The 27,334-nt window shown below is 37.0% G+C and overlaps 2 protein-coding genes across 2 annotated transcripts in view; both read right to left on the bottom strand.

Moving 5' to 3' along the window:
* TMPRSS11A (transmembrane serine protease 11A) overlaps window positions 1-10,262 on the bottom strand; it is a 53,489-nt gene extending 43,227 nt beyond the window's left edge. The window contains 1 exon segment of the mRNA XM_043556617.1: window positions 10,185-10,262. Coding sequence (XP_043412552.1) covers window positions 10,185-10,262 — 78 coding nt within the window.
* A 13,945-nt stretch (window positions 10,263-24,207) lies between these two features.
* The window catches only part of LOC122469314 (transmembrane protease serine 11G-like), a 31,502-nt gene continuing 28,375 nt past the window's right edge, over window positions 24,208-27,334 (bottom strand). The window contains exon 10 of the mRNA XM_043556604.1: window positions 24,208-25,787. Within this exon, the coding sequence (XP_043412539.1) occupies window positions 25,629-25,787 (159 nt within the window). The 3' untranslated portion in view covers window positions 24,208-25,628. The remainder of the gene's footprint in view (window positions 25,788-27,334) is intronic.

Genomic DNA, 27,334 nt, shown 5'->3' with positions numbered 1-27,334 from the left:
TCCACATGGATTTTCCTTTTTCTAGAAAGGCCTTCCCTGAAGGCAGCAACTTAGGCTTGCTCTACAGTCAACCACATGCCCATTATCGTTTTATCTATAAACTCTATAAATTTTTCTATTTTCAGGATCAGTCTTCTGTTTTCTTGTAGATGCATGTTATCATTATACAAATGTAAATGCATGTGAATAGTATTCAAATGCCAATTTGCAGACAGATTATGTTCCCATAAATCTTCATAAAGATAGTTTCTTGAAGTTTAAAACATGCAATCTTATTTAAAAATAAATTATTGGTTAGCTTCCCAGGCCACCTACAAGTTTACTGAACTTCTAATGTAACTGAACAAAGGTGTTAAGTGCATCAAGTTCCTAGAAGGCATTTGGTGCAAAAAACTTTGCTCTTCTTTCCCTAGCATGGTGCCCATCCCTGGAGGAAAGTTGTTCTAGAGCCAAAGTGCCAAATTCTCTTTCTACCAATGAAAATCATCATTTCCTTTGAGTCACTCAAGTCAGATGTTTGCTACAGAAGAGCAACATTTTGTGGTAACCTAATATACTCTGACATGTGAATATCTGTTTGGGTACTCTGGGACTATTTTGTTTAATTATTTAATTTAATTTAATTTAATTTTTTAATTAAGTGTTTTATTATAGTTCCAGTATAATTAACATATAGTGGTATATTCGTTTCAGGCATAGTATATAGTAATTCAGCACTTTCACATTACTAAGTGCTTATCATGGTAAATGTGTTCAATCCCCTTCACCTGTTCACCCATCCCCCACCCACCTCCTCTCTGGTAACCAGCAGTTTGTTCTCTATAGTTAAAAGTCTGTTTCTTGGTTTATCTGTCTCTCTTTTTTTCCTCTTTTGTTTCTTAAATTCCACATATGAATGAAATTGTATGGTATTTGTCCTTCTCTGACTTATTTTGCTTAGCATGATACTTTCTAGCTCCATACTTGTTGCAAATGGCAAGTTTTCATTCATTTCTATGGTGGAATAATATACCATTGTATGTATGTGTGTGTGTGTGTGTGTGTGTGTGTGTGTGTGTGTGTATCACCTCTTTTTTTATTTTTAAAGTTTATTTATTTATTTTGAAAGAAAGAGAAAGAGAAAGAGAGAGAAAGAGAGAGAGCAAGGGAAGGGGCATAGAGAGAGGGAGACAGAATCCCAAACAGGCTCCAGGCTGTCAGTGTGGAACCTGACATGGAGCTCAATCTCACTAACTGTGAGATCATGACCTGAGCCAAAATCAATAGTTGGACACTTAACTGACAGAGCCACCCAGGCACCCCCACCTCTTCTTTATCTTTTCATCTATCAAAGGACACTTGGGCCACTTACATAATTTGTCTATTGTAAATAATGCTGCAGTAAATATAGAGGTGCATGTATCCCTTTGAATTTAGTGTTTTTGTATGTTTTGGGTAAATATCCTATAGTGGAATTATTGGATCATAGGATGCTTGTATTTAAGGAACCTCCATACTGTCTTCCACAGTGGCTATTTTAGGGTGACCATTTAATACTAAGAGTGACAACAAGAGCTACTAGGTAGTAAATGCTGACTTTGTAGGAGTTGTTGGTATATCGTCGCATCTCATCCTCCAAACATGCTTGTCAGTAGAATTATGTATCTTTGCTTCACAGGTGACTAACTTGCTCCATTCATGAAGCCAGTATGCAGAACTAGAACCTAACTTGGGCTTCTGTGACTCAAAAGCCCATTTTTCTCTGTGATATCAAACTTCTTTCTGAGAGTGATATTTACGTTTTTTTAGAACAGGTTTCCTATGAACTCAGATGAATAATGGGTGGTATTTCAAGCAGCATGAAAGGCAAGTGAAGAGTTTTAGGAAGTGAAAGTAGAGGTTGTTTGATCAGAGCGGCCACCCACCCTCATTGTGGTTAAGTCTGAAATTTATTTTGCTTTCACATCTTCCTTTCTATTGGCTTTACACTTTGATGAACTCTGAAAAAGTTAGGATTCCCTTCTCTCCCTCCCCGTAGAATCTCCTATAACAGTGGCAGAGGTCACCTGGAATGGGCAGAGGGGAGGTAGGGCTGATAGAATGATAACCATATTGGGGGTTGTCTGTAAACTTTGAAGGCTTTTATCTAATTTGACACTTCTTTTCATACTCCTACAAGTTCTCTATATATTTTATTTCTTGAAATGTGTATAAATATCCTTTTACCCCAAAGTGGGCAAGATCTTGAAGATAGTGAAAACATCATATATAGCATTGAGACATTTCTCCAAAAATGTTCCCAGGTGGTGGGGGAAAGGAGGTTTTCCATATTCAAACAGGTTTGAAAAAAATGGGTTAAATAAAATTAGAGAGGACCCTCACTTCTAGAAGTCTCAGAATCTGGTTTTAAGTGGAAGTAAATGTGAACAATATTTCTGTCTTGGTTTTGTGTATATTCTTTTCACTGATACAACCCCAGTGCCTCATACATTATCTGATTCTTAGCAGAATCTTGAATACTATTTATTGAATTGGACTGAAATAAAGGTTTTTAAAATACGTTTTCTTTCTTTCTTTCTTTCTTTCTTTCTTTCTTTCTTTCTTTCTTTCTTTCTTTCTTTACTTTTCAATATTTATTTTTGGGAGAGTGCAAGTGGGGGAGGAACAGAGAGAGGAGGACAGAGGATCCTAAGCAGGCTATGAGCTGACAGGCTGAGAGCAGTGAGCCTGATGTGGAGCTCAAACTCACAAACCAGGATATCATGACCTGAGTCGAAGTCGGCCACTCAACTGACTGAGTCACCCAGGTGCCCCTCAAATATACGTTTTTAAAAAAAACACCCTATCTACTCATATCCTGTGGGATTCTGATGTTCTACAGAACACAGCTTTGAAAACATAGCTCTAGATATATTTATGCCACTGTGATGCTCCATGGAATGCTTGTCAGGAGGTTAAAAAAGAAGAAATGAAGAAAACTTTTTATATTCCTTCAGTGTTTAACTCCCAGATATGGGAGGGACAATGGGGCGAGGGGCAGAATTGAATAAAATACCATTGTGAGTCCAGAGCAAAGAAAAGTTTCTGTGGAAAATGTTGAAATTATTCAAGCTGAGCTGAATTCAGAGGTCTCAGGGAAGGAAAATTAGGACCCAGAGAAGAGAAGACTATTTCTTCACCTATCTAAGGAAATGTCTTTACTCTGGTCCCAGGGATGGAAATTGGGCACACGGGCAAAAAAGGAGCATGAATGAGAATTTTTTTTCAACGTTTATTTATTTTTGGGACAGAGAGAGACAGAGCATGAACGGGGGAGGGGCAGAGAGAGAGGGAGACACAGAATCGGAAGCAGGCTCCAGGCTCTGAGCCATCAGCCCAGAGCCTGACGCGGGGCTCGAACTCATGGACCGTGAGATCGTGACCTGGCTGAAGTCGGACGCTTAACCGACTGCGCCACCCAGGCACCCCATGAATGAGAATTTTAAGGCTGTAAGAAGAAAGCATAAGCTAAAGGGATTGAGAACACCTTTCCTAGATTCCCCATGGATACTTCATCCCCATGGAGGGAAACTCCCACCTCCTGCCACTTCCCTGCACACTCATTGCTTAGTCATGTCTGGCTTGCTAAGCTGGATTTACTCTAAAGCCTTGTAGCTCTGTCTTTAGCAACTACCCAACCCTAATGAGTGAAATCAATTTCAGATTCTTGTCCCTTCTAGATCGTTCTGTCTTGATTTAGTAAGAGGGATTTCTTGGCTGTATTCTGAGAGGTTAGGCATTTAACTCTCTTCCATCTTCAGATAATAGCAAAATGAAGGTTCATGGTGCTAGCTTATAGCTGCAAAGCCTTTCTTAAATAGTTTTGAACTTAGACTTTGGATTAGGGGTAGAGCACAGTCACATGTTAGTTTAAATTAATGCACCATCATTGAGCTAACTTCTAATTGAGAGTGGTATAGCATTAAATGATAAGAAACGAGTCTCTGGAGCCAGACTACCTGAGCTCAAGTCCTAGCTCTGTCATTTGGTGGCTCTGCAATATGAAGCAAGGTATTTGGCCCTTTTGTGTTTTAGTCTTCCCATTTGGAAAATGGAAATGAAATTAATACCTACCTCATTGGATTTATATAAGCACTAAATACATTAATTCATGTAAAGTGACCAGCCCATAGTAAATACTATATAAATGTGAATTAGTATCACGATTTTTGTTGTTATTATTATTACACACTTGATAGAAATCAGCCATGCTGAGACAATGGGCATTTTACTATGAGAATTTTATGGTAGGTAATTGAGACCAGTAGTATTTTAGATTTTAGGGTCATCTTGGAGTGGCCCTAGAGGAAAGAGCTTATATAGGAGGGGTATTAGTAAATACCCCAAATATTTTTAATGCAGTATTAATCCACAAAAAATATGTTCCACTGTGGCTGGCCCAGAGTGACAATAAAATGCAAATGCTGTTTTATAAGTACAATATTAATGTGGGAATAAGGGATTGAGTAACAAAACAGAAACTTATTATGGAATGTTATACTTTATAGAAAAGATAGCACCAAACATTATGTGGTGTATGTGCACGTGTGTTTGTGTGTGTTATACGTGTGTGTTTGGTATAGTCCTGACATGTTTTGGCATAAGATGCAGTCCCACCTATTAAAGTTTGTAAAATGTGTATCAGATAAGAGGCAAAGGTCCACACTGGGATGCTATGCATGTGTGAAAAGTAAATTGTATTCAAATGCCTTGGTCAGAGCCTTGTATACCATAAATATGCCCTAACAAACTACTTCTAAGAATTGATTAGCTATTACAGTGTTACTCCTCCTTTGTCCTTTTGTTTGTCTGTCTATTCAACTATCCGTCCATCTGTCCACCTATCCACCCATCTTTCTTTTTTCACAATATTTTATTGAGCCTCTATTTTGTTTTAAGGCATCATTCAAAGCTTAGAAAGGCGTGGATGAATAAAACATAGATTCTACCCTTATGTAATTCATGGTACAACCCATAGTGTTTTTGTCTCAATCTGTGCCATGTGATTGAAAATAATGAAGTATTATAAACTTCTTTTCTATAAATATTTAAAATTACACAAATAATAAATTTCCATTAAGGTAACAAAAATGAGCATTAAAAATTTTGATATAATAGAAAAAGTATATATTGATCTCTGGTCCCAGTTCTTGGCACAGAGTTCCTAAATACCTTATAATTTCCTAAGTGATAAGAGCACCAGGAACATCATTTGTTCTGTTTGGTCTTTAACCTTGGTTCCTGACACAGAGCTCTTAGATCCCTTGGAATTTCCTGGGTGATAGCAATGTCTTTTGTTCCAATGGGGTAACTCTGGGTGGGCTCCTACATAGCTTCAGGATAGGGACTAGTCACCAGAAAGACCAAGCTATAGTTACAAGCTTGGAATTTCAGCTTCATTCCCCTTCTGCCCACCAACCAACCCCTCCATATAAACCTCTGGGAATGGGAGAGAAGCTGAAGATTGCATTCAGAATTTATCATGTCTATGCGATGAAGCCTCCATGAAAATCCCAATAGTATGGGGTTCGGAGAGCTTCTGAGTTGGTGCTGGGCATCTCTGTCCTGGGAGGGTGGTATACCACCAACTCTACAAGGACAAAATCTCCTGTACTGGGGACCCTTCTGAACCTCATCATATGTATCTCTTGATTTGCCTGTTCATTCATATCCTTTAATATCATTTGGAATAAATTGATAATCTACTAGGTAAACTGTTTTCTTGAATTCTGTGAGCCACCCTAGCATATTAAAATAAAGGAGGGAGTTGTGGGAAGCTCCAATTTATAGCCAGTCGTTAAGAACACAGGTAACAACAACCTGGACTTGGGATTTCTGTCTGAAATGGGGGCAGGGGAAGTCTTATGGACCAAGCCCTTAACCTGTGGGGTCTGTGCTAACTCCAGTTAATGTCAAAATTGAATTGATACCCAGCTGATGTTGGAGAATTGCTTTGACAAAAACCGACACAGCTGGTATCATAAGTATGAGTAGTGACATAGGAAAGGAGTTTAGTGGTTTAGTAAAGGAGAACACAGGGAGTTTTCTGAGAAAAATATTTTTAAGATTTCCTTTAAGTCTTTACCTGCCCAGACAAATCCTCTCCAGGCATCCTCTGCCTTTTAGGATCAGAAGACTTTGGCCTCAGTCCTTGCATTTAATTTTTTGACATATATCTTGAGATGTTTTTGAAACCTCTCTGAATTTCAGTTTTTCCACTTGTAAAGTGGTGATAATAAATAGTACCCAGAGACGTGAGGCAATAAAGTGAGTAAATGAAAGGCTCTAGCACATATCAAATTCCTACTCTGGCTCAGGAGTTTTCATGTGACTTATCTCATGTAATTGTTGACACAGCTTTGTGGAGTAGTCCTTGTTACCTTATCACCGACTAACTAATGAGGAAAATAAGAATCAGAGAGGCAAACAACACAGGTACCAGAGATAAGGGAAAGGAAGTCCTTAACTGTCTGACTTTAAGGCTGTCTGTCCCATTTGTAACCAGACCACTGTGATAATGAACGTGAAGCCTTTCATAGTATGTTATTCAAATGTTGCCTATCTTATTTCTATATCCCCAGTAGGTCAGTTTCTTGTCATTGCCCAAGATGTTTCACAGCCCCAGCTGTTAATGAATTGGGAATATAGAATGGTGTGTACAGCTTGAGTTAAAGTCACTAACTCTGATCTTTAAAATAGGCTAACTTGTATGAGGACTGTAAATAATGAATGAGACAATGTATGCAAAATGATTCACATTTTGTAAATAGATAATAAATGGCAGATGTTATTATAATAATTACAAATAAACTACCACCCAGTAAGGACTCCTACACTTACCTGATCATAAATTCTTATCTTGGTTTCCAAGTACTTTATATACATATCTGCCAGAATGCCTATTTTTATCCATAAGTATATTATTCCCTATATGCCACACAAGTGGAAAAGTAGGAAAGCAAAACAAAGAAGATACTAGCCTTTAATCTTGATGACATGAACACATATTTCAATTTATTGACTACAGAAAAAACCCAACTCAGTGAATCATTTTTAGCACTATGAATTTCATACTCAGTTTAAAAAAATTTTTATTAATGTTTCTTTTTGAGAGCTGAGAGCTCAGCCTGTGTCCTGAGAGAGACACAGAGAGCAAGTGGGGGAGGGGCAGAGATAGACACACACACACACACACACACACACACACAGGGAAATTGAAGCAGGCTCCAGACTCTGAGCTGTCAGCACAGAGCCCAATGCGGGGCTCAAACTCATGAACTGTGAGATAATGGCCTGAGCTGAAGTCGGACATTTAACCAACTGAGCCACCCAGGTACCCCTCTTACTCAGTTTTTGTATGAAAAAACAAAAAGTTGTTTTCTCTTGAAAGTTATCAAAGAGAGAAAAGCAGGATATCCTAATAGTTAAGTTCAGATTCTGGCTCTCTTAGCCTGTAATGTAGGGCCAGTTAACTTTTATCTATACAGTGGAGATAATAATGGCATCTAATTGTAGGATTGTGAGAATGAATGAACTAATATAATATAGCATGCATATGGCACCATGAGTTGTTGAAAACTAACAAAACAGTAAAATTCAGTTACTAATTTACACACAATTTAGTAATCAGTAAGTAACATGAAGGTTTTGTCATTTTGGTTTTAACCCTGAAGATATAGTTTTTGAATAAATTAGAGAATGAATTTGGCAAATTAACAAGTTGATTGACATGAGTATTCAAAATGAAATTAAACTTTAAATCATCAATATTTATAAGATTTGCCCAGAACTACCTTTTTCTCTAAAAGATGATAATGAAGGGGCGCCTGGGTGGCTCAGTCAGTTAAACATCTGACTTCAGCTCAGGTCATAATCTTATGGTTCATGAGAGTTTGAGCCTCGTGTTGGGCTCTGTGCTGACAGCTCAGAGTCTGGAGCCTGCTTTAGATTCTGTGTCTCCCTCTCTCTCTCTGCACCTCCCCTGCTTGCACTCTTTTTCTCCCTCTCTCTCACTCTCTCAAAATTAAATAAACATTAAAAAAAATTTTAAGGATGATAATGAAGAGAAAGAACCTAATTTTTACATTTATTAATAAGCAATATTGAAAATAATGAGCTGTAAGAAGAGAATGATGCCAGACTTCTGGGAACAAGACAGTAACCTGTTTGTTGATATGATGAGTCATTTGATATTTTATCTTTTATATGAAAAATAATTGAGATTTTTAAGTGAATGAATCACCCAATTAATACATGTATAGGAAGGAGTAGGGGTATGGATATTGCTAAAGGCAAATGAAGATGGGTATTCACAGCAAAGTCTGAGCACTAAGGACTATCTCTGAAGTACAGTGAAGATGGTCATGAAACATAGAGAAGTAGCCAAAGTTCAATGTAGCAGAAACAGCAAAGATATGGATCAAATATATTTTGAGAAGGTGTCCACATTATATTTCTTGTTAATAGAGAAGAATGGTGAGCATGGCTATAAAACATATTGTAGAAGTACTATATGTGGAATGTAGGGTGTCATAGTAGTAATTAAGCATTTGCTTTTCTTTAATCCTTAAGCCTGCCTATTAATGTGACCTGCCATCTCCTGAAAATCTTCCAAATCCTGGATGAGTGTTCCATGAAGTTATCTCAAAGAAACCATACACATTCAGTTTCCCACCTTGTCCTTTCTTTACCAAATGTGATGGCTATCTCGAACAATAGCACTGACCGCCAATATTACTCCTAATTTTTTTCCCTGAAGCCAAAAACTTTCTGTAAACCCACAAATATTCATTAGAAAAGAGGACTTTTGGTGTCTATAATCGTGATATTTTAAAGAGAATAATTTTGGGGATGTGCAATATGAAAGGTTGGAACTACTTACTGCTTTACAATATCATGACTTCCATAAACATGAAATAGGCATTTTCAAATTCAATGAATTTTAATGAATAAGCAAAATATTATGCTAGACATTTCCATTTGTGTACTCATTCATTTGTTCAACAAATATTTATGGAGTGCTGCTTATGTGTGAAGCCTTGTAGACGCTGCCCAAGGATCTCAGAGACCCTTTAGCAATTCACTATAGGACTCATACAAATGTGTATTTTATTAGTGGGGAAGGAAGCCCAGTGGAGTTCACTAACTCAGCAGCTGATCTCTGAATTTCCTGATTTCCTTAGTGGCTGATCTCCTCTCTGAAATTTCCCAGGTAGAATCCTTGCCACCCAGACAGGCTGCGGGAGTCTGGGAATACTGGACTTGGAAGTTGTAGATGGCAGCTCTTGGACTCTGTCATCATACAGCTCCATAGATCCAAAGAAGCCCCTTAACTTCTGTTTCCCTCAAATTCCTCATTTCAAAAAGGGAGTTAACGATATCTATTCTGATCTCACAAGGGTGTCCTATTACATGAATGGCATACGTAAAAATACTTTGAAAGTGGCATAAATCAAAGCAATCGTGAAGTATTATTGTCATCATGGATGTTTAAAATCATGGTTTTAATTCCATATAAAGTTATTCCAAGGAATCTTATTTTTTCCTCTCCTTTGCATGTGGCAAATGCCCTTTTGGGAAATAAAATGAAAGAATTCAGGTTTTTTTCTTTAGTATTTAATGGGAGAGTTTTAGGGAATAGACAGGTTTGGGTCTCCTGTTTCCATTCTTCCCACAGGAATCCTAGGATTTCTATGAGAAGGCAGGTATCTCTGTAGCTATGGACCTCCCAATCCTATTAGTTCCCAGGACTGACTATAAGGTATAAGAAAAAGCAACAAAACAGAAAATGCTGTAGAAGATAAATTTAGTCAGATTACTTAAAGAAGGCTTTCTGTAAAACAAAGGAACACCTTCCACAGGTCCCCAAACCAGACTCAATCAGAACATAATATAATACAGTTCTTCATTAACTTCTTCTAAAATCCCAACTATTGAACCTGGCAACGTGAAATAATGCTAAGAATGATTTTTAATACAAAGATATTGATTTCAATTACAGAGATTAATTAATCCAGCTGTTATAATAATTCCAGAAATCTCACAAGATCCATACAGATTGAACGCACTGAGGACATCTCACAGGCAGTGCCCTGACATAATAGGGAATCTAGACACTGACAGACGGTAGAGCAAATAAGCCATTTGCTAAACAAAACTGAACTTACCGATACATCATCTGTAAGAGGAAGAATTTGGTCTTGCAGGTCTGCACCCACTGAACTTGACTTTCTAATCAACTGCATGTCACCTCTAGATGTATTAGAAGTCTATGGCTGAAAGAAATTAAAACAAATTACAAATAGTTGAAATGAAACTAGTTAGACAAGTCTGAACAGAGAGCCTCAACGCGCAGGATAGCTTGAAGAAAACAGCCCAGAAATAGCATAGTCCCAATAAGAAAGCAACATAGTTTCTTTTGGTATTGACTAATTTTGTTAAAGGGAGATAAACTGGTTGAGAGGATTTGAATGAGAAATACCTTAGGAATGCACTAGGATTAAGAATTTAAAGAAGATTATTGGTAGGTATACAAATACTTTAAAGAAACCTTTATATAAAAGCTCTTAATAAAAATAATCAAGTACCCTTAAAACCTAGATTCATAATATAATTCAAGAAATAGTGTTTAATTTTTAGTTGAATAGCAGCTATCTCCATGTATGACAGGGGTAGAGTGAATTTATTAATATATAATTATTTTTCTTTAAAAAATACATACTTCTGAGAGTATGTGCAAATAAATTCATATCAAACCAGATTTTTTCCTAAAATAGCTTAATGTGATACGTACACATGCTATAATTTATATTTATGTAATATGAATTACAAATATATTTTCTATACATGTATATATATATATACATATATATATATAGAGAGAGAGAGAGCAAGAGAGAGACATTTATCAATGTGAAGAAAACAAAGAATATAAGTAAACAATATTTTCAATAATTTTCAATCAGACATGAATACCTGCTTTTTGTGTATACTGAAACATTAGAAATGAGGCTGAAGCTGTTTCACCATGTTGTGGTCATGGTGACTTTCCTTCTCCTTAGAAGCAACTAATGTTATTAAGGTCCATTTTCTTACAGAATATACTAAGCATTTACACACAAACAGAAACATGCATGTATACCCATAGAAAAACATATATGAGTATTGATTGAACAGTATTATATACTTCCTTGGGCAGTTTGGCTTTTCTTCCCTTGATACTCTATTTTATGTTGAGAGAAATGGATTTACCTTATCTTTTTTAACAGCTACATGCAGTATGACTATACTTAGTGTTTAGCCTTGATTATAATCTCACAACCAAATGATAGCCATTTAAAAGGAAACCCTACTTTAAATGAAAATTTAGTGGTCATTGCTTCTAACACTTAGGGAAAGTACCATTCAAAAGAATCTTAGTACTGTAGAATGCTTTAAGTGCATAGACTCTAGAATCAGATGTGGGGTTCAAATGTTAGAAGTTTCTACTGTAAAATAGGAATAATACTAGTGACTACCTTTTAAGGTTTTTAGAAATGTAAATGTGTCAATATATGTAAAATACTTAGAATAGTACCTTGTGCAATGGAAGCACTACAGAAATATTAACTCTTAATATTACACTTGATCTTAGCCAAAAGGCCAAGAAGCGATATTATTAACTTTTAATATTAAGATCTTAGTTTATTTGCATATATTTTCTTCCTATTTAACAGAGAAACACTTAGTGAAGCTCATTATGTTGAGCTATACAAGGAGCACACGTAGTTACATTCTTCCTTTCCATCTTTTCCCTGCTGTTTCTCTGACACAGGGTTCCATGGAATAGTCAACAGTGGCATGGACTTAGAATGGAATACTGTTTTTTTTTAACTTTTTAAATGAGTGTTTATTTATTTTTGAGTGGGGGGGATAGAGAGAGGGAGACAGAGGTTCTGAAGCTATCAGTGCAGAGCCTGATGTGGTGCTCAAACTTCTGAATGGTGAGATCAAGACCTGAGCTGAAGTTGGACACTTGAATGAAGAAGCCACCCAGGCACCCCTAAAATGGGATTTTGACTCCTTGGTAGTTATGTGACCTTGAACAGACCACTTAAACCCTTTGAGCATCAATTTCCTCCTATATGAAATGAGCTGATACCATTTATGTTCAGGGCTTTCGTCAGAATTAAATGACATGGTGTGTATAACACTGCCCAGCACAGTGTCTAGTAATAAACGGCAGCTTCCATAGTGTGTGGCAGAAGGCCTGGTAAACAAAGCCCAGATGTTGAAGGGAGATGCACCTGCCTGTAAATCCAGGCTCCCCTAACATAGCTGCTGCTTGACCTTTCTTAGCTTCCTCATCTGTGCACAGAATTAACGATAGCTTTGCAGACTATTGTAGGAATTAAATGAGAGAGTACATGTAACATGCTCCCCATACTGTGTGTTGTATACATTCAAGAACTGAATGGTAAACTGTATTAAGATAAAATGGCGACGTCTCTGAATGTCAGCACAGCAGAACCTGGCAAGCCATTTGCTCAGGACTCCTTTTTTGGCCTTGATGTCCTCTGGGTCCTCAGTTTTCCAGGTCTCTGTTTATGGGAAGGTAGAGGAATAATGGCTGAATATGAAGATAAATTCCAGAATTGGTAGTGGAAGTTCAGTAAGCTGTAGGCTAACAGAAGGCAACATGGTGTAGCAAACAAGAAGCACACAGCTTGAAACAAATAAAGCGAGGACGAAATTTCTAACTACAGCTTTGAGTAAGTTATTTAACTTTCTGAATGTAATTTTCCTTCTCTGAGAATAGTAATATATGTGCAAATTAAATGAGATTACCTCAAAGGCATTGTATTGAGTAAAAGAATCCAGACTCAAAAGACAACACATTGTGTGATTCCATTAATAGGCTGTTCTAGAAAATGCCCAGCTTCTAAGGACAAAAATCAGAGTTTCCAGCATCTGGTGGTGACAGGCAAGCATTCACAAGAAGGGAGTTTAGGAGTTGGGGGAAAATGTTTTATATTTTGTGGTGATGGTTATAAGTTCAAAGAACTTATTTGTCAAAGTTCATAGAACTAGTCACTAAAAAAAGGTGAATTTTACTGAATGTAATTTACACCTCAATACAAATATATAATCAATATAGAAAAACAGTTTAATGAGACTATAAAAATTGCAAGTAAACAGTACTTATCAAAGGCCAAGCAATACAATCAACACTTTGCAACAGCTCTTTGGGATGCAAATTAACCCCATTTTACAGAAATAGAAACTGGAACTCATAGATGTTAAATAGTTTGCCTAATCTCACATCTGAAAGTGGTAAAGATGGCATTTTCCCCCTCAGGTGTCTCTGACTCTAAAAGGCCCTTATCTTTATCACTTAGATCTACTTTATGAATGGCACTTGATACAAAGCTGACCCTTAAAAATAATTTTATTTTTTCTTATCACTAGCTGATTACAGAGGCTGTAGTAAGAGGTAGCAGTCCTTAGCCACTATTCTGGTCTATATTTTATGTCCCAACCTAATTACCTAATGTGACAAGGTAAGATGTAAAGATGTAAAGGGTTATGATGGTCAATAATCACATTTTTATATGGATAAAATTGTATATATTTTCATTTTAGGCATCTGCATAAGTAGATCTCAATAATTCACTGTTTCAAAAGATTGTATATAGTCGTCATGTCCAAACCTATACTTTTAAAGTTGGAGGGGTGCCTGGCTGGCTCAGTTGATTAAGAGTTTGACTCTTGACCTCAGGTCGGGCCATGATCTCATAGTTCCGTGAATTCGAGCCCTACATTGGGCTCTATGCTGTCAGTGCAGAGTCTGCTTAGGATTCTCTCCCTCCTCTCTCTCTGCCCCTCCCCCACTTGTGCTCTCTCTCTCAAAATAAATAAATAAACATTAAAAAATTTTTAAGTTGGAATTTTTCACAGAAAATAAGTACTAAAGAAGGTTTGTCAGTGTAACTTAAATTGGCATGCTACTGCTTTGCTTTTGTCTCCTATTGTGCTATTAAATGATAAAAACTCTTATAGTGCATAAGGATTATATCATGAGACAATAGCAATATAACTTCTGTGATTGAATATTTTCCTTCAACTGATATTTTTGTCCTCTGTCTGATAAGAGGAAATTAAACTGATGCCAAATGACAAATAAGTGTTGTCATGTTGAGAATGAACAGGTGTTAAACATCCCTTAGTCTAGGAGTGTTTGCACATAGGAGCTCAGCCTCTTTGTGTTGTGGTTATTTCAGAGAAGCCTACTATGTTAAAAATCATGGCATTCAGTAACTCATTAAGTAGATCTTTGCTCAGTTCCTATGATGCACCAGAATATATTTCAGGTACTTGGATATTAGGGAAGTTAAAAAAAAGATAATCATTAAAGTCACTTCTTTGTATATATCATCAACTCCTTCACTTTGTTTTCACTTTGTGCTGTCTCAATGAAAAGATAATTTTGGATAAACCCGTTTCCATGATTCTTTAGCTGTACTCTTGTGCAGATAAACAGGCCAAGTAGAAAAACACAAACTGATCTAGTTTTAAATTCCTGTGCATGATCCTAAAGTGTGCTCCTGATGCTGGAGGTAGTCATTTTACATGTCCCTAGGCCATTCACTTCCCCACACTTCTGGGCAGTCTCTCACCTCTCTTTTTTTTCTTCAAACCACTTCACTTACTCTTCCATTCTCAATTTTAGCTGATGGCCTTGATCCCTGCATCACTGTATTGGGTTCTTGAGACTGCTGTAACAAATTACCACAAACCTTGTGGCTTAAAATACAGAAATTTATTTTTTCACAGTTCCGGAGACCAGAAGCCGGAAATGAAGGTGTCAGTATGACTATACTACCTCCAAAGGCTCTAGGAATAATCATTCCTTGTTTCTTCTAGTTCTGGTGGCTCCAGGAGTTCCTTGACTTGTATCTGCAAACTCCAGTTTCTGCCTCAGTCTCAACATGTTGTCTTTTCTGTTCTGTGTTCCCTCCTTTGCTGTCTCTCTCCTGTTCTTTTTTGTGATAAAATATGCATATCACAAAAAATAGAAGAGGAAGGAGAACTTCCAAATTCATTCTATGAGGCTAGCATTACCCAGATTCCAAAACCAGATAAAGACACAATAAAAAAAGAGAAGTACAGGCCAGAATATCTGAATGACCATAGATGCAAAAATCCTCAACTAAATATTAACAAACTGAATCCAACAATACATTTAAAAAATTCATTCATCGTAATCAAGTGGGATTTATTTCTGGGATGCAAGAGTAGGTTCAATATTCCTAAATCAATGAACGTGATACATCACATCAATAAAAGAAAGCATAAAAGCCGTAGGATCATTTCAATAGATGAAGAAAAAGCATTTGACAAAGCAAAACATCTATCCGTGATAAAAATTCTCAGCAAAGTAGGTTTAGAGGGAATTTACCTCAATATAATAAAGTCCTTATATGAAAAACCCACAGCTAACACCTTCCTCAATGGGGAAAAACAGAACTTTTTCCTTACGGTCAAGAACAAGACAAAGATGTCCACTCTCCCCATTTTTATTCAACATAGTACTGGAAGTCCTAGCCACAGCAATCAGATAAGAGAAAGGAATAAAATGCATCCACATTAGTAGGGAAGAAGTAAAATTTTCACTATTTGTAGATGACATGGTAATATATATAGAAAACCCTAAAGACTCCACAAAAAACTGCTAGAACTGGAAAAAGAATTCAGTAAGGTTGCAGGATACAAAATTAATGTACAGAAATCTGATGCATTTCTATACACTATTAATGAAGCAGCAGAGGGGCGCCTGGGTGGCGCAGTCGGTTAAGCGTCCGACTTCAGCCAGGTCACGATCTCGCGGTCCGTGAGTTTGAGCCCCGCGTCGGGCTCTGGGCTGATGGCTCAGAGCCTGGAGCCTGTTTCTGATTCTGTGTCTCCCTCTCTCTCTGCCCCTCCCCCGTTCATGCTCTGTCTCTCTCTGTCCCAAAAATAAATAAACGTTGAAAAAAAAAATGAAGCAGCAGAAAGAGAAATTAAGAAATCAATCCCATTTACAATTGAAACAAAAATCACAACATACCTAGGAATAAACTTAAAGAGGTAAAAGACCTGTATTCTGAAAGCTTTAAAACATTGATGAAAGAAATTGAAGATGATGCAAAGAAATGGAAAGACATTCCATGCTCATGGATTGGAAGAACAAATATTGTTAAAATGTCTATGCTACACAAAGCAATCTACAGGTTTAAGTCAATCCCTATAAAAATATTAACAGCATATTTCACAAAACTAAAACAAGTCATTTTAGCAATTTTTTAAGTGTTCAGTTCTTTGGCATTAAGTACATTCACATTGTTTGCAACAACCAGCATTACCCATCCTCAGAATTTTTCGTCTTCTAAAACTGAAACACTGTACCTCTTGCATACTAACTTCCAATTTTCCCCTTCCTCTAGTCCCTGGCAACCGCCATTCTACTTTTTGTTTCTATTAATTTGACTACTGTATGTACTTTATAAACCTCATATGAGTGTACTCATTCAGTATGCCTTTTTCTGCCTGACTGGATTATTTCACTTAGCATAACGTCCTGAAAGTTCATCTTTGTTGTAGCATGTGTCAGAATTTTCTTTTTTTTTAGCATAGAATATTATTCCATTGTATGTATATACCACATTTTGTTTATCCATTCATCTGTCAATGGACTCTTGAGTTACTTCCACCTTTTGGCTGTTGACAATAATGCTGCTATGAATATGGATGTACAAATATCTGTTTGTTTCTGCTTTCAACTCTTTTGGAAAGATACCCAGAGGTAGAATTGTTGTTTCATATGGTAACTCTGTGTTTAATTTTTTGAGAAATCACCTGTTAGATGAGTGATTTAAGCGATAAGTGATTTAAGGAGACTGAATGCGTCTCCTTAAAATTTCTATGCTGAAATCCTAATCCTAAATGTGATGGTATTAGGAGATAGAGCCTTTGGGAGATGGTTAGGTCATTAGAATAGAACCCTCATGGATGGGATTCATGCCCTAATAAAAGGGACTCCAGAGAGCTCTCTTGCCTTTTCTACCAGGTGAGAGAACACAATGAAAAGTTAAGCCAGGAAGCATGCTTTCACCAGACGTGAATCTTCTAGCACATTGACTTTGGATTTCTCAGACTCTGAAACTGCGAGAAATACATGTTTGTTGTTTAAGCCAACTAGTTCATGGTACTTTTGTTATAGCAGTCAGAATGGACTAAGATATTGCCATAGCATTTTCCATAGCAGTTGTATTGTTTTACATTTGTACCAATAATGCACAATTAGTGCACATCTTTACCAACACTTTTTTTTTGTATCCTAATACCCATTATCATGTGAAGTGCTATCTAATTGTGGTTTTCATTTGTATTTATCTATAATTAGTGATGCTGAGAGTTTTATCATATACATATTACCATTTGTATATATTCTTTGGGGAAATGTCTAAGTATTTTGCCCCTTTTAAAATTTGGTTGGTTATTTTTTAGTTGTTGAGTTGTAGAAGGTCTGTGTATATTCTGGCTATTAATCCCTTACCAGATATATGATTTGAAAATATTTTGCAAATATTAGAAATATTTCATTTCATTGGTTGCCTTTTCACTCTGTTGATAGCATCTTCTGATGCACAAAAGTTTAAAATTGTGATGTCATCCAGTTTGTCGGTTTTTTTCTTTTGTTGCTTATTTTTTTACTGTCACATTTAAAAAATCATTGCCAAATTAAATATCATGAAGCTTGTCACCTATCTTTTTTAATCCACTGCCACAGATTCAAATAGCACCTGTATGCATTTGACCCACAAATCTCTAAACATTTGTTATTATTCTTCTGCATTAAAGTTCTGTCTCCTGGAATAGTGTGAATCTGTTTCTGAAATCTCAAACTCGATATAACCAAACAATTTATTGTACTCTGATTCCTCTGCATCCATTCCTGAGTGTCCCACATCAATTGAATTGTCATGACCTGTACTTATTCTTTATGAAATCTTCCTCTCACACAAGAATCTACACCCCACCTCTCTTCCTGTTCCTATTGAACTGGGTCACAAAATCTAACAAATATCTTCCTATGACAATGAATTCCAACAGTTATTTTGGGTGGGTGGAGATAAAGCAGTAGAACCATTTATTTTAACTGAATTTTATGCTGAAGCTAATTCGAGAAACAAATCACAATGAGCAGTTCTGGTTGATGTGAGCAGGGCATACCTGAACTCCAATTACTCAGCATCTCTGTATCTCCTGAGAAATAGTCCTTGGAAATCTCTTGTCCTAGAGGTTTCAAGAGGAGACTATTTGTCCTGCTCCATGCTAAAGAAAGGGCATGGATTGGATAGTGACCTAGGAATATTATAGGCATAGCTATAATACTGTCCACAATTAATTAAGTAGACCAAACAGAATGTGCTAACATTTCAATCAAAGTTACCAGTTAGTGCAGTTCGGTGCAAGTATTAGTTATAAATATGGGAATCTGTTTAAATTAGAAGATTAATACATAAAACCTTTCTCTTCCTATTGCCTATTACTCTGAGAGATGAAATTTATGTTGATTATTTTGCATAGATGCTAGAGTAATCCTTGACTGCTTATCTAACAACCTCTGGCAATTTATTCAAATGGAGAAAAACTCTCCTCCCTTCAGCAATTAGAGATGGGTCATTGATTCTGCAGACTGTGGGGATTGGCAGAATTACTTAATAACATGTTTCTATTTTCTTTTCCTTCTGCCATAATTCTCATAGCTGAACTCTTGTCAAATGAAAAATTTCTGTGTTCGTGATTTTTGGTTTGCACTTGAAATTATATGAAAAATTAAAACTTTTCCAACTGATCTAATCTGAAGAAAATGTACTGGGATACAATTTAAAAGTGAATTTATGCATGATGTGAAATATCAGAATTTGGGAGTCATCGGACATGTATGTGTAATTTAATTAAAATTGGCTGTGAATACCAGCAATCCAAGTTCACATCCTTGCCTATACTTGCTATTATTCCACTTGTCTGTGTGGTGTACAGTAATGATTTACTTTTATTTTAATTGTGTTTTTCTCAATACTAGTTATTTGAACATTTGTCTTACATGCTTATTAACTTTTTGGTTTTCTTTTCTATAAATTGCTTTTTCATATCCTTCCTCATATTTCTTCTGAGACTGTTCTTTTTTGTTGATTTGCAGGACTATTTTGTATATTCTAGTATCTTTTCAGTTTATGCATTTTAAATATTTTTCCCATTCTATCCATTCTATCATTTACTTAAAAAAAGCAGTGAATAGTCCATTGTATTATTATTATTTGCCTTATAGTTAATACTCTCTATAGTTTGCTTTAATAATCTATTACCTATCCTGGGTCACAAAGACAATCTCCTTTTTTGTCTTAACATTATCATTTTTTCCCTTCTCACTTACATCTCTAATCCATTTTGGGGGTCAACTTTTGTGCATATTTTTTTAAGTTTATTTATTATTTATGTATTTAAAAGTTTATTTATTTAGAGAGAGAGAGAGAGAAAGAGCAGGGGAGGGGCAGAGAGAGAGGGAGAGAGAGAATCCCAAGTAAGCTCTGCACTGTCAGTGCAGAGACTGACATGGGGCTTGAACTCACGAACTGCAAGATCATGACCTGACCCAAAGTCAGATGCTTAACCGACTGAGCCACCCAAGTGCCCCTGTGCATATTTTTAGGCAAAGATCTAGGATGGTGGTGATAATGGAAATATGCCTCTCAGATCCCCTGATTTGCAGGATAGAATTGACAGATGGGCCAAGCTGCTGTGCTCAGAGCCATCCATTGCACTCATGGAGGCCATGCTTCCTTTAAGCCTCTCCCAGTCTGTAACCATGCACAGCAGAGTTGTTAAGGCAAGCTCACTCCTGAGAGATGTGGGACTTTTCTGATGGACAGCTTTGATTTGAGGACTCCCCATAGGCTTGGTCAAATTTTCTTGGGACTGCACAGCCACCTGGCGAGATTCTTCCTATCTAACTCTTCTTCCTTCCTTCTTTGCTGCATAAGGGGACAACCTGAACTGTATTCTCTAGGGTCTCTTTGACTCTTCCAGGAATTATTCCATTTTCTTCACAGAAATTTCCCCAATCTCTCAAATCCCACCTTGAGGTTTGATTGAATAGTCTGAGAAAATTTAGGACTGACTAACTCACTACATTGCCTGTTGGGTAAAGAGAACACCACCCTGAGAAGCATGCAGAGCACAGATAATTCCTGGCATAAGGTGAGACCTGAATTACTGAAGATATCACCAGTGGTGACCTGGGAAAACTTCCTGGTAGGGGCATGATTGCAGCCATTATGGTTCAGGCAATTGATGAGGCAAGATAGGAAGGAGGAGTGCTACAAAGATAGTGGAGTTGGCTGGTTACTGCTAAATTGCATGTTGCCCTGCAGAAGGATAAGGAGAAGCTGAGAGTCCTTTGTAATCAGTTAAAAGCTATGTGAGGTAGGTTACAAAGAGGCCCTAATCTTCTACAGAGAAATAGTAGACGTGGCTCAGCATCAGGATGAAGACCTAATAGTTAGTTTCTCAGAATTTGAATACTTGGTCAAAGCAGATCTGCTATGCTCTTTAGGTCAGGTCCCTGGTTTGGAATACCTAGGACCTTGAAATGCAATTTGGAGTCAAGTGTATGGATGTCCTTGAGGATATTGTTCTACAGATCCTCTGAATTCTGCAGAAGTAGTCCCTCACTCCTTAGTAAAAACCAGCCCTTCTCCCATGCAGCAAGATACTGGCGAGCGCTTTCCCCACAAGCCCTTTCCCCTTCCTCAACTGAAACCTTTCGGTAACTCCACTAGAATGTGCTGGGTCTGATAAGGGAGGAAGGAGACTGTGCACTTGAGGGATTATGAGGATTAGTGAGAAGCGTACTCCTGTTCCTGACATTGGGTTTTGAGTGTGCTTGATGAAGGAGGGCTGAATGGAAGACTGGAAAAGAATTCATTGATGTTCTCAAAATATAGAATTAACACCCTGGCAAGGACCCAAGGAGACTGGGGAAGTCTTGCTTCTGGAGTGGCTCTTAACATCTTGTGGAAAGAAATAGCCAAAGCTGAGGGAAACAGAAACGTCCCAGTTGTCCTGGCAGGCAGTGGCGGAAGAAATTAAGAAGCTGAGGGAAATGGCCATGCTGAAATGGATCTGCCATGTGAAGCCAGAAGACCCTGTGGGAGATGTGCTTTATGGGAAGGCCAAGATGACACACCACTTACCAAAGCCCTAGAAATGAGCTGGTGAGAGGGGCTCCAGCGCAGCTAAGAAGTTCAGTGGTGGCTCACCCCTGCAGGTGCAGGCTGACCACACGAGGAGCAGCTATAGAGCTGGCCTCAGAGGGAAGCGGTACTGGAGGAAACCAGCTACTTAAGTTTTAATGCATCCATCCTGGGGTTTGGAGGAGTGAGGGTGAGGAATACCTGAAAGCATCTGATTAGTGGTCACTTTTTCTAGAGCCTCCTCCCCTTAGTAGGTGTTTGCCCTGATACTCCCAAAAGTAGTTGTCTGGATTGCTGTGATTAGTTTCTGGTCTGAAGGGCAGGTGAATGTATTGTTAAGGCAATATAGGGCAGGCAGGGTGTTGGGGACTGCAAGAGTAAAACATAAATAGTGTTTCTTTGACCTGTTCTTTTATTCCACTCAGGGTGTCAGCCACCTACCCTCCCTACATAATTCACTCCACGAGAGCCTAATCTCGTAGCCTTTCACTTTTATTTTCATTTGCTGGCCTAGAACCCATGTTTGCTTCTTTCATCTATAGTTTATCTGATTTTTTTTTTGATTTGGAGGGAATATCTTACGCTAGTACATTATTTTAGGAGAAACAAAAGCCCAGATACTACACACACACACGTGTGTGCGTGCACACACACACACACACACACACACATTGCATATATATGAATGCATATAAAATGTTGCTATTTTTTAAAAAAGTGGGTAAGCTCTTTATAAGTGAATGAATATATTTGTTTATATTTGTATAAACAGAACAATTTGAAAGGATATATGCATTTTTTAAAGGTTTATTTATTTTGAGAAAGCGAGGGAGTGCTAGTGGGTGAGGGATAAAAGAGAGGGATAAATGGAGGATACCAAGCAGACTCCACCGGTTCTCAGAACAAAGCCTGATGTGGGGCTCGACCCCACGAACCATGAAATCATGACCTGAGCTGAAATCAAGAGTCGATTGTTCAACCAACTGAGCTACCTAGGCGCCCTAAGGATATATGGTTTTAAACTTTGATTACCTCAGGAGATAACTGGGGAGAGATTGTCTGATTTTTCTTTCTACTAATCTGTGTTGGAAAATAGCTTATGCAACTTTAGAGCTTGAAATGCAATTACAATAAAAGTATATTTAAATAAATTATATAGACCAGGAGATGGCAGCAGAGTAACACATTTGGTCTGTTTCTTACTGGGTTTTTAATGAACATAGGTTTGGATTATAGTGATCTGTTGTTTCTACATTTCTTGGATTCATCTATAATAAAACAATATTAACATATTGCACAATCCAGTCCCAGTTTTATACCTGGGTTGGCCTCTTGCTTAAAATATTACTTGATATTTTTAAATTTTGTGACTAAGTCACTCTGATGCTCCTCTATTACTTGCTACTCTTTTGTTGCCATTAATATATCTTTCTGGGTTATAAGAAATTATCTGATTTAAAAAGCTACCGAAATATTTTTATTCTTAAATAAAATAATAAAAATATATATTTTAAACTTTTTTATTCTTTAATATACTATTTATTGAAGAAGTTCTGGGATCTTTGTCCAAGGTTGAAAATTCCACTTGTGACCACTTCAATTTCCTTATGGGTCTCTGGGCCTGATAAAGCTTATACAAAGAACATTCTGTACTAGTGGGCCAATGACACTAGAGGAAGAGTCTGGAAGTCACCATGATATGCACGGCCAAACACACTACCCAAAGGCTCTGTTACTTTTAACAATAATTATCAAAAATACTTTTACCTCTATGTTGTCTTGAGAACAGGACTTGGTTTTATATACAATTATATACCCAATATCTAGACTATCCAGTGTCTGACACATAGTGTTTCAAGAAATATTTGTTAGATGAATAAGTGATTTATGCAAGCAGTTGCATACAATGCTGTAGGCCAGTGATGTCCATAAAACTTCATGATTTTGGAAATGATGTATATCTGTGCTACCCAATATGGTACCATTAGCCTTATTTGACTCTTTTATATTAGAAAAGATATTAGTATAATTGATATTATTATAAAGTTCAATTAAATGAACTTTAATTTACTTAATTTTAATTAATTTAAATCTAAATAGTCCTGTCTGACTAGTGGCTACTATTTCAGATAATGCAGCTTTTAGTGCATAGTGATGCTATGCAACTTCCTATTCTCCACTCTACAATGCTAGTGAATGATGGACTGAGCCATTCTGCCTCAGCCGAATATGTAAATCTTTTTTCAGGCAGTATTTATTTATTCATTCAGAGAATATTAAATAGAATATATATGTGGTATGATTATGCAGGATTTAGGTATATGACAAGTATCTCTCTAGAGAGAAACTTATGTAGATTTCTCTAATCTATATAGACCAGTTGACATCTATCTATAGATAGACTTCTATCTCAATAGATCTATATAAACAGCCTCCTTTGCCCGAACAGGTTCACTTTCCAAATGATCTTAATTTGGTTAGGATTTTTTGGATATGAGAGTAATCATCATAGACGGTCTTTTTAGCATTCTCAACACATTTGCATTGTAAGAAAAGGGAGAAGAAAAATATGCTCAGACCCATGTAAGAAAATTGTGGTTGTAAGATTTTTAACAAGTGACTTTTTTCCTCTGACTGTTGATTCCATGGCAGTGGTTCTCAGATGGGGGTGATTTAGCCCCACAATGTTTGGCAATATCTGGATACATTTGCTGTTATTATAACTTGGTGGGGGTTACCACTGGCATCTAGTGTATAGAGGTAGGAAATGTTGCAAACATTCTACAGTTCACAGGATAGCTGCCACCTTCCCCCCACAACAAAGAATTGTCTCTGACTAATGTCAGCAGGGCAAAAGTTGAGATGTGTAATGCAGTATACTGATGATTCAAAGGAAATGAGTTGAGTTTATTATTATAAATATATTTTAATGTATACAATATAACATTATGTATGTGGACCAAGAAAGACTCTCAGCTGATATAAAACTCAGAAGAAAATCTTAGCACAGCAGTTATTTCATTAGCCAAATTAATCATAACAGGGGGAGCAAAGGTTTAGAAGCACAGAAAAAGTTTGAGTTTTGTTGAATACTAGTCCATAGTCATATATAGTGTCAGGAAATATACATTTAAACACATATGAAAATGACTATTTTGTCATATAAGTTAAATCTCTCCAAAGATGCTTTCTGGATTATTTGAGTATTTTCCAAAAATACTATAAAGAATGCCAGCCATTTTTAACAGTAAATTTAAATATTAGACAATCAGATCTTTTCCAAAATCTTATATCGAATTGGTTATGAATATCTAATTTTATATTGGCTTCTCATGTAAATGATTTATGAATATCTAATTTATATTGGCTTCTTATTCTGTGGGTCCTTTACTTGTTCTGAGGTTGATTGAAAATAAAGCTATTTAGAAAAGAAAATGCAGTAAGGTATAATAAAACATAAGTGAAAAGTTAATTTATACCAGGTTTGGAACATCTCTCATTTTTAGAGATGGAAAGGAGCTCCTTCTCACAGAGTCCTTTTATCTTCTCATTTCCATCTAACAAAAAGACCAAGAAACTTTCTCTTTATTTTCTAAATACAAAAAAAAAAAGGCATTTTTAGGTAGGGTAGCACAGAATCTGTGCTAGGCAGTGTTTTCAGTTTTTCTGTCTGGTACACAGATTTATTTATTGTTTCAAAGCAAATATTAGGTAGTTGTTTAGAGTTTAAAATATACACTGTCACGTCAATGTTTTTCAAGTCTCAGAGAGAGGTGAATGTGCATGTGAGGGCAAATGGGAAAGGGCTGATAGGAGGGCCATCTCTTAAGTCCCAGTTTCATGCCTAGTGCCCCTCCATCATTTGTGTTCACATTGGCCAGAACTAATTACCTTGATTTGTCTAGTACAGTGAACCTACAGATTCTTAATGAAGATTATTTGGTGAGGAACATGAAAACTGTAGAGTCAGGGAATGGCAGTGTGCCCTGTCGGGGAAGAAAAAATAGAGAATGCTTAGCCAATTGGTACTTGTCTGATTAAACTGGATTGTTCTCATTTTAAATGAGTAGGAACAGAAAAATGAGCAAGGAGATCATGGGAGACACTTAGCAGCAATGGCAGATCATTGTGGAGTTGATATCTTGTATGTTCAGGTTAGCAAAACATTTCAGATGATGTATAACAAAGTCTGCTTTCCTCATGTTTAAGGGGAATGTTGTCCGTTCATGCTTATTTGCATCTTGAACTCGATGACAATATACATAGCAACACATTCTAGCAAAACAATTTGCTAGCGACCACATTAACATTTTGGATGTACAGGTGATTGTTGCATTAGATGTTGGTTTTAGATTTAATCCAGTCCCGATAGCAAGTCACTTTGGTGTAAAGTCCAGGCTTGTTTTCTTTTCCACAGTCTATTCCCCAGCTTACTATCCCAATAAGATACCAGTTTCTATCACGTGCTATAACCAGAGGTCCTCCAGAATCACCCTGTAGAAGAAGAAATGTACATTGTCAATGCAATAAATAAAGGGGAGTAACAAATGAAAGCTTATGAGCCTGTGAATGACTATTAAATTAATATTTTAAATAAAAGTATGTAGGGGTGCCTGGGTGGCTCAGTAGGTTAAGTGTCTGGCTTCAGTTCAGGTCATGATCTCATGGTTTGTGGGTTCGAGCCCCGTGTCGGGCTCTGTGCTGACAGCTCAGAGCCTGGAGCTTCTTTTGGATTCCGTGTCTCCCTCTCTCTCTGCCCCTCCTCTGCTCATGCTCTACCTCTCTCTCACGTATAAAATAAAAACATTAAAAAATTTAAAAAATAAAATAAACAAAAGCATATAAAATGAATTCTGTTTTTACTTACCATTGTTATTAATATAACGATTGAATTTATTGCTTATTACCTGTTTTTATCTTACTACTTTTACTTATCTGTGTTAATATCTTCATCTGGAATAGTGTGAATAAAGCTAATATTTCAGTTTTACCCTTGTATAGTTTTTAGTTTTGCTCTATCTAAACAGGGAGCACAAACTGAACCTGAGTCCAGGCATACAATAATAGTTACATAAGTGATGAACTCAAGGCTCAACTATATGTCACCTCCATGAAGCCTCTTCTGTTAGCTAGATATAGTCACTTGCTATGAATTTGTGTTTTTTTTTAACTTTTTAAAATATTTCTTTTTGAGAGAGCGAGAGAGAGAGAGAGCGAGCAGTGGAAAGACAGAGAAAGAAGAAGACACAGAATCTGAAGCAGTCTCCAGGCTCTAAGCTGTCAGCACAGAGCCTGATGCAGGGCTCGAACTCACAAACCGTGAGATCATGATATGAGCCAAAGTCAGAGGCTTAACTGACTGAGCAGCCACCCAGGCACCCCATATTTGAATTGCACCTTGTTCCATTCATACCAATTGATAGGAAGGTGTCCTGGATGCTATATTGTTGTGCAGCAATAGGTGTGTGAAGAGAAGGGTATGCAAAGGTCACTCCAGGCAAATATGTACTATTATCACTGACAGACTTTTATTTCCAAACTAAGGTTTAATCCCTAGCCCTAGTGAACTGGTTTGAAGTGTGTGAATCCTGAGGACTTCCCTGATATCTTTAACCCAAGGTTTAGACAGATGATTTTTAAATTTATCTTTTAGCAATAAACCTATATGGAAGCCCATTATAGACTTATTTTATAAGACAAATGATCCCATTTGAAGCAGGCCTGGGATCCTAGAGTTTTGGCTCTCAGCTCCCTTCCCTTCTCTTTCCATGTAGCCTTTAGGGCTCAGTGGACAGAGTGTGAAAACTCTGGTTACTAAAAGCAATGCTTCTCAGCTCTTTTCCTGTAAGACCACATCCTAATTTAGGTCCTTAGTATTTTACTTTGCTGCTGGCGAAGGAAGTATGGGAACATGGACCAATGGAAAGAGAACATCTTTTACGTAGATTTATGTTTCTGCTCAAAAGTCATGTTATCCGGGTGTGTTGTGGACCGCCTTGTTTTTGCTTCTCCTCAGGAAGGAAAGTGAGTGGAAGGAGATC

The sequence above is a fragment of the Prionailurus bengalensis genome, chromosome B1, assembly GCF_016509475.1.
Source record: "Prionailurus bengalensis isolate Pbe53 chromosome B1, Fcat_Pben_1.1_paternal_pri, whole genome shotgun sequence".
Lineage (NCBI taxonomy): Eukaryota > Metazoa > Chordata > Mammalia > Carnivora > Felidae > Prionailurus > Prionailurus bengalensis.
The sequence above is the reverse complement of the archived record's forward strand: the minus strand, read 5'-3'. Positions and strand labels throughout refer to the sequence as shown.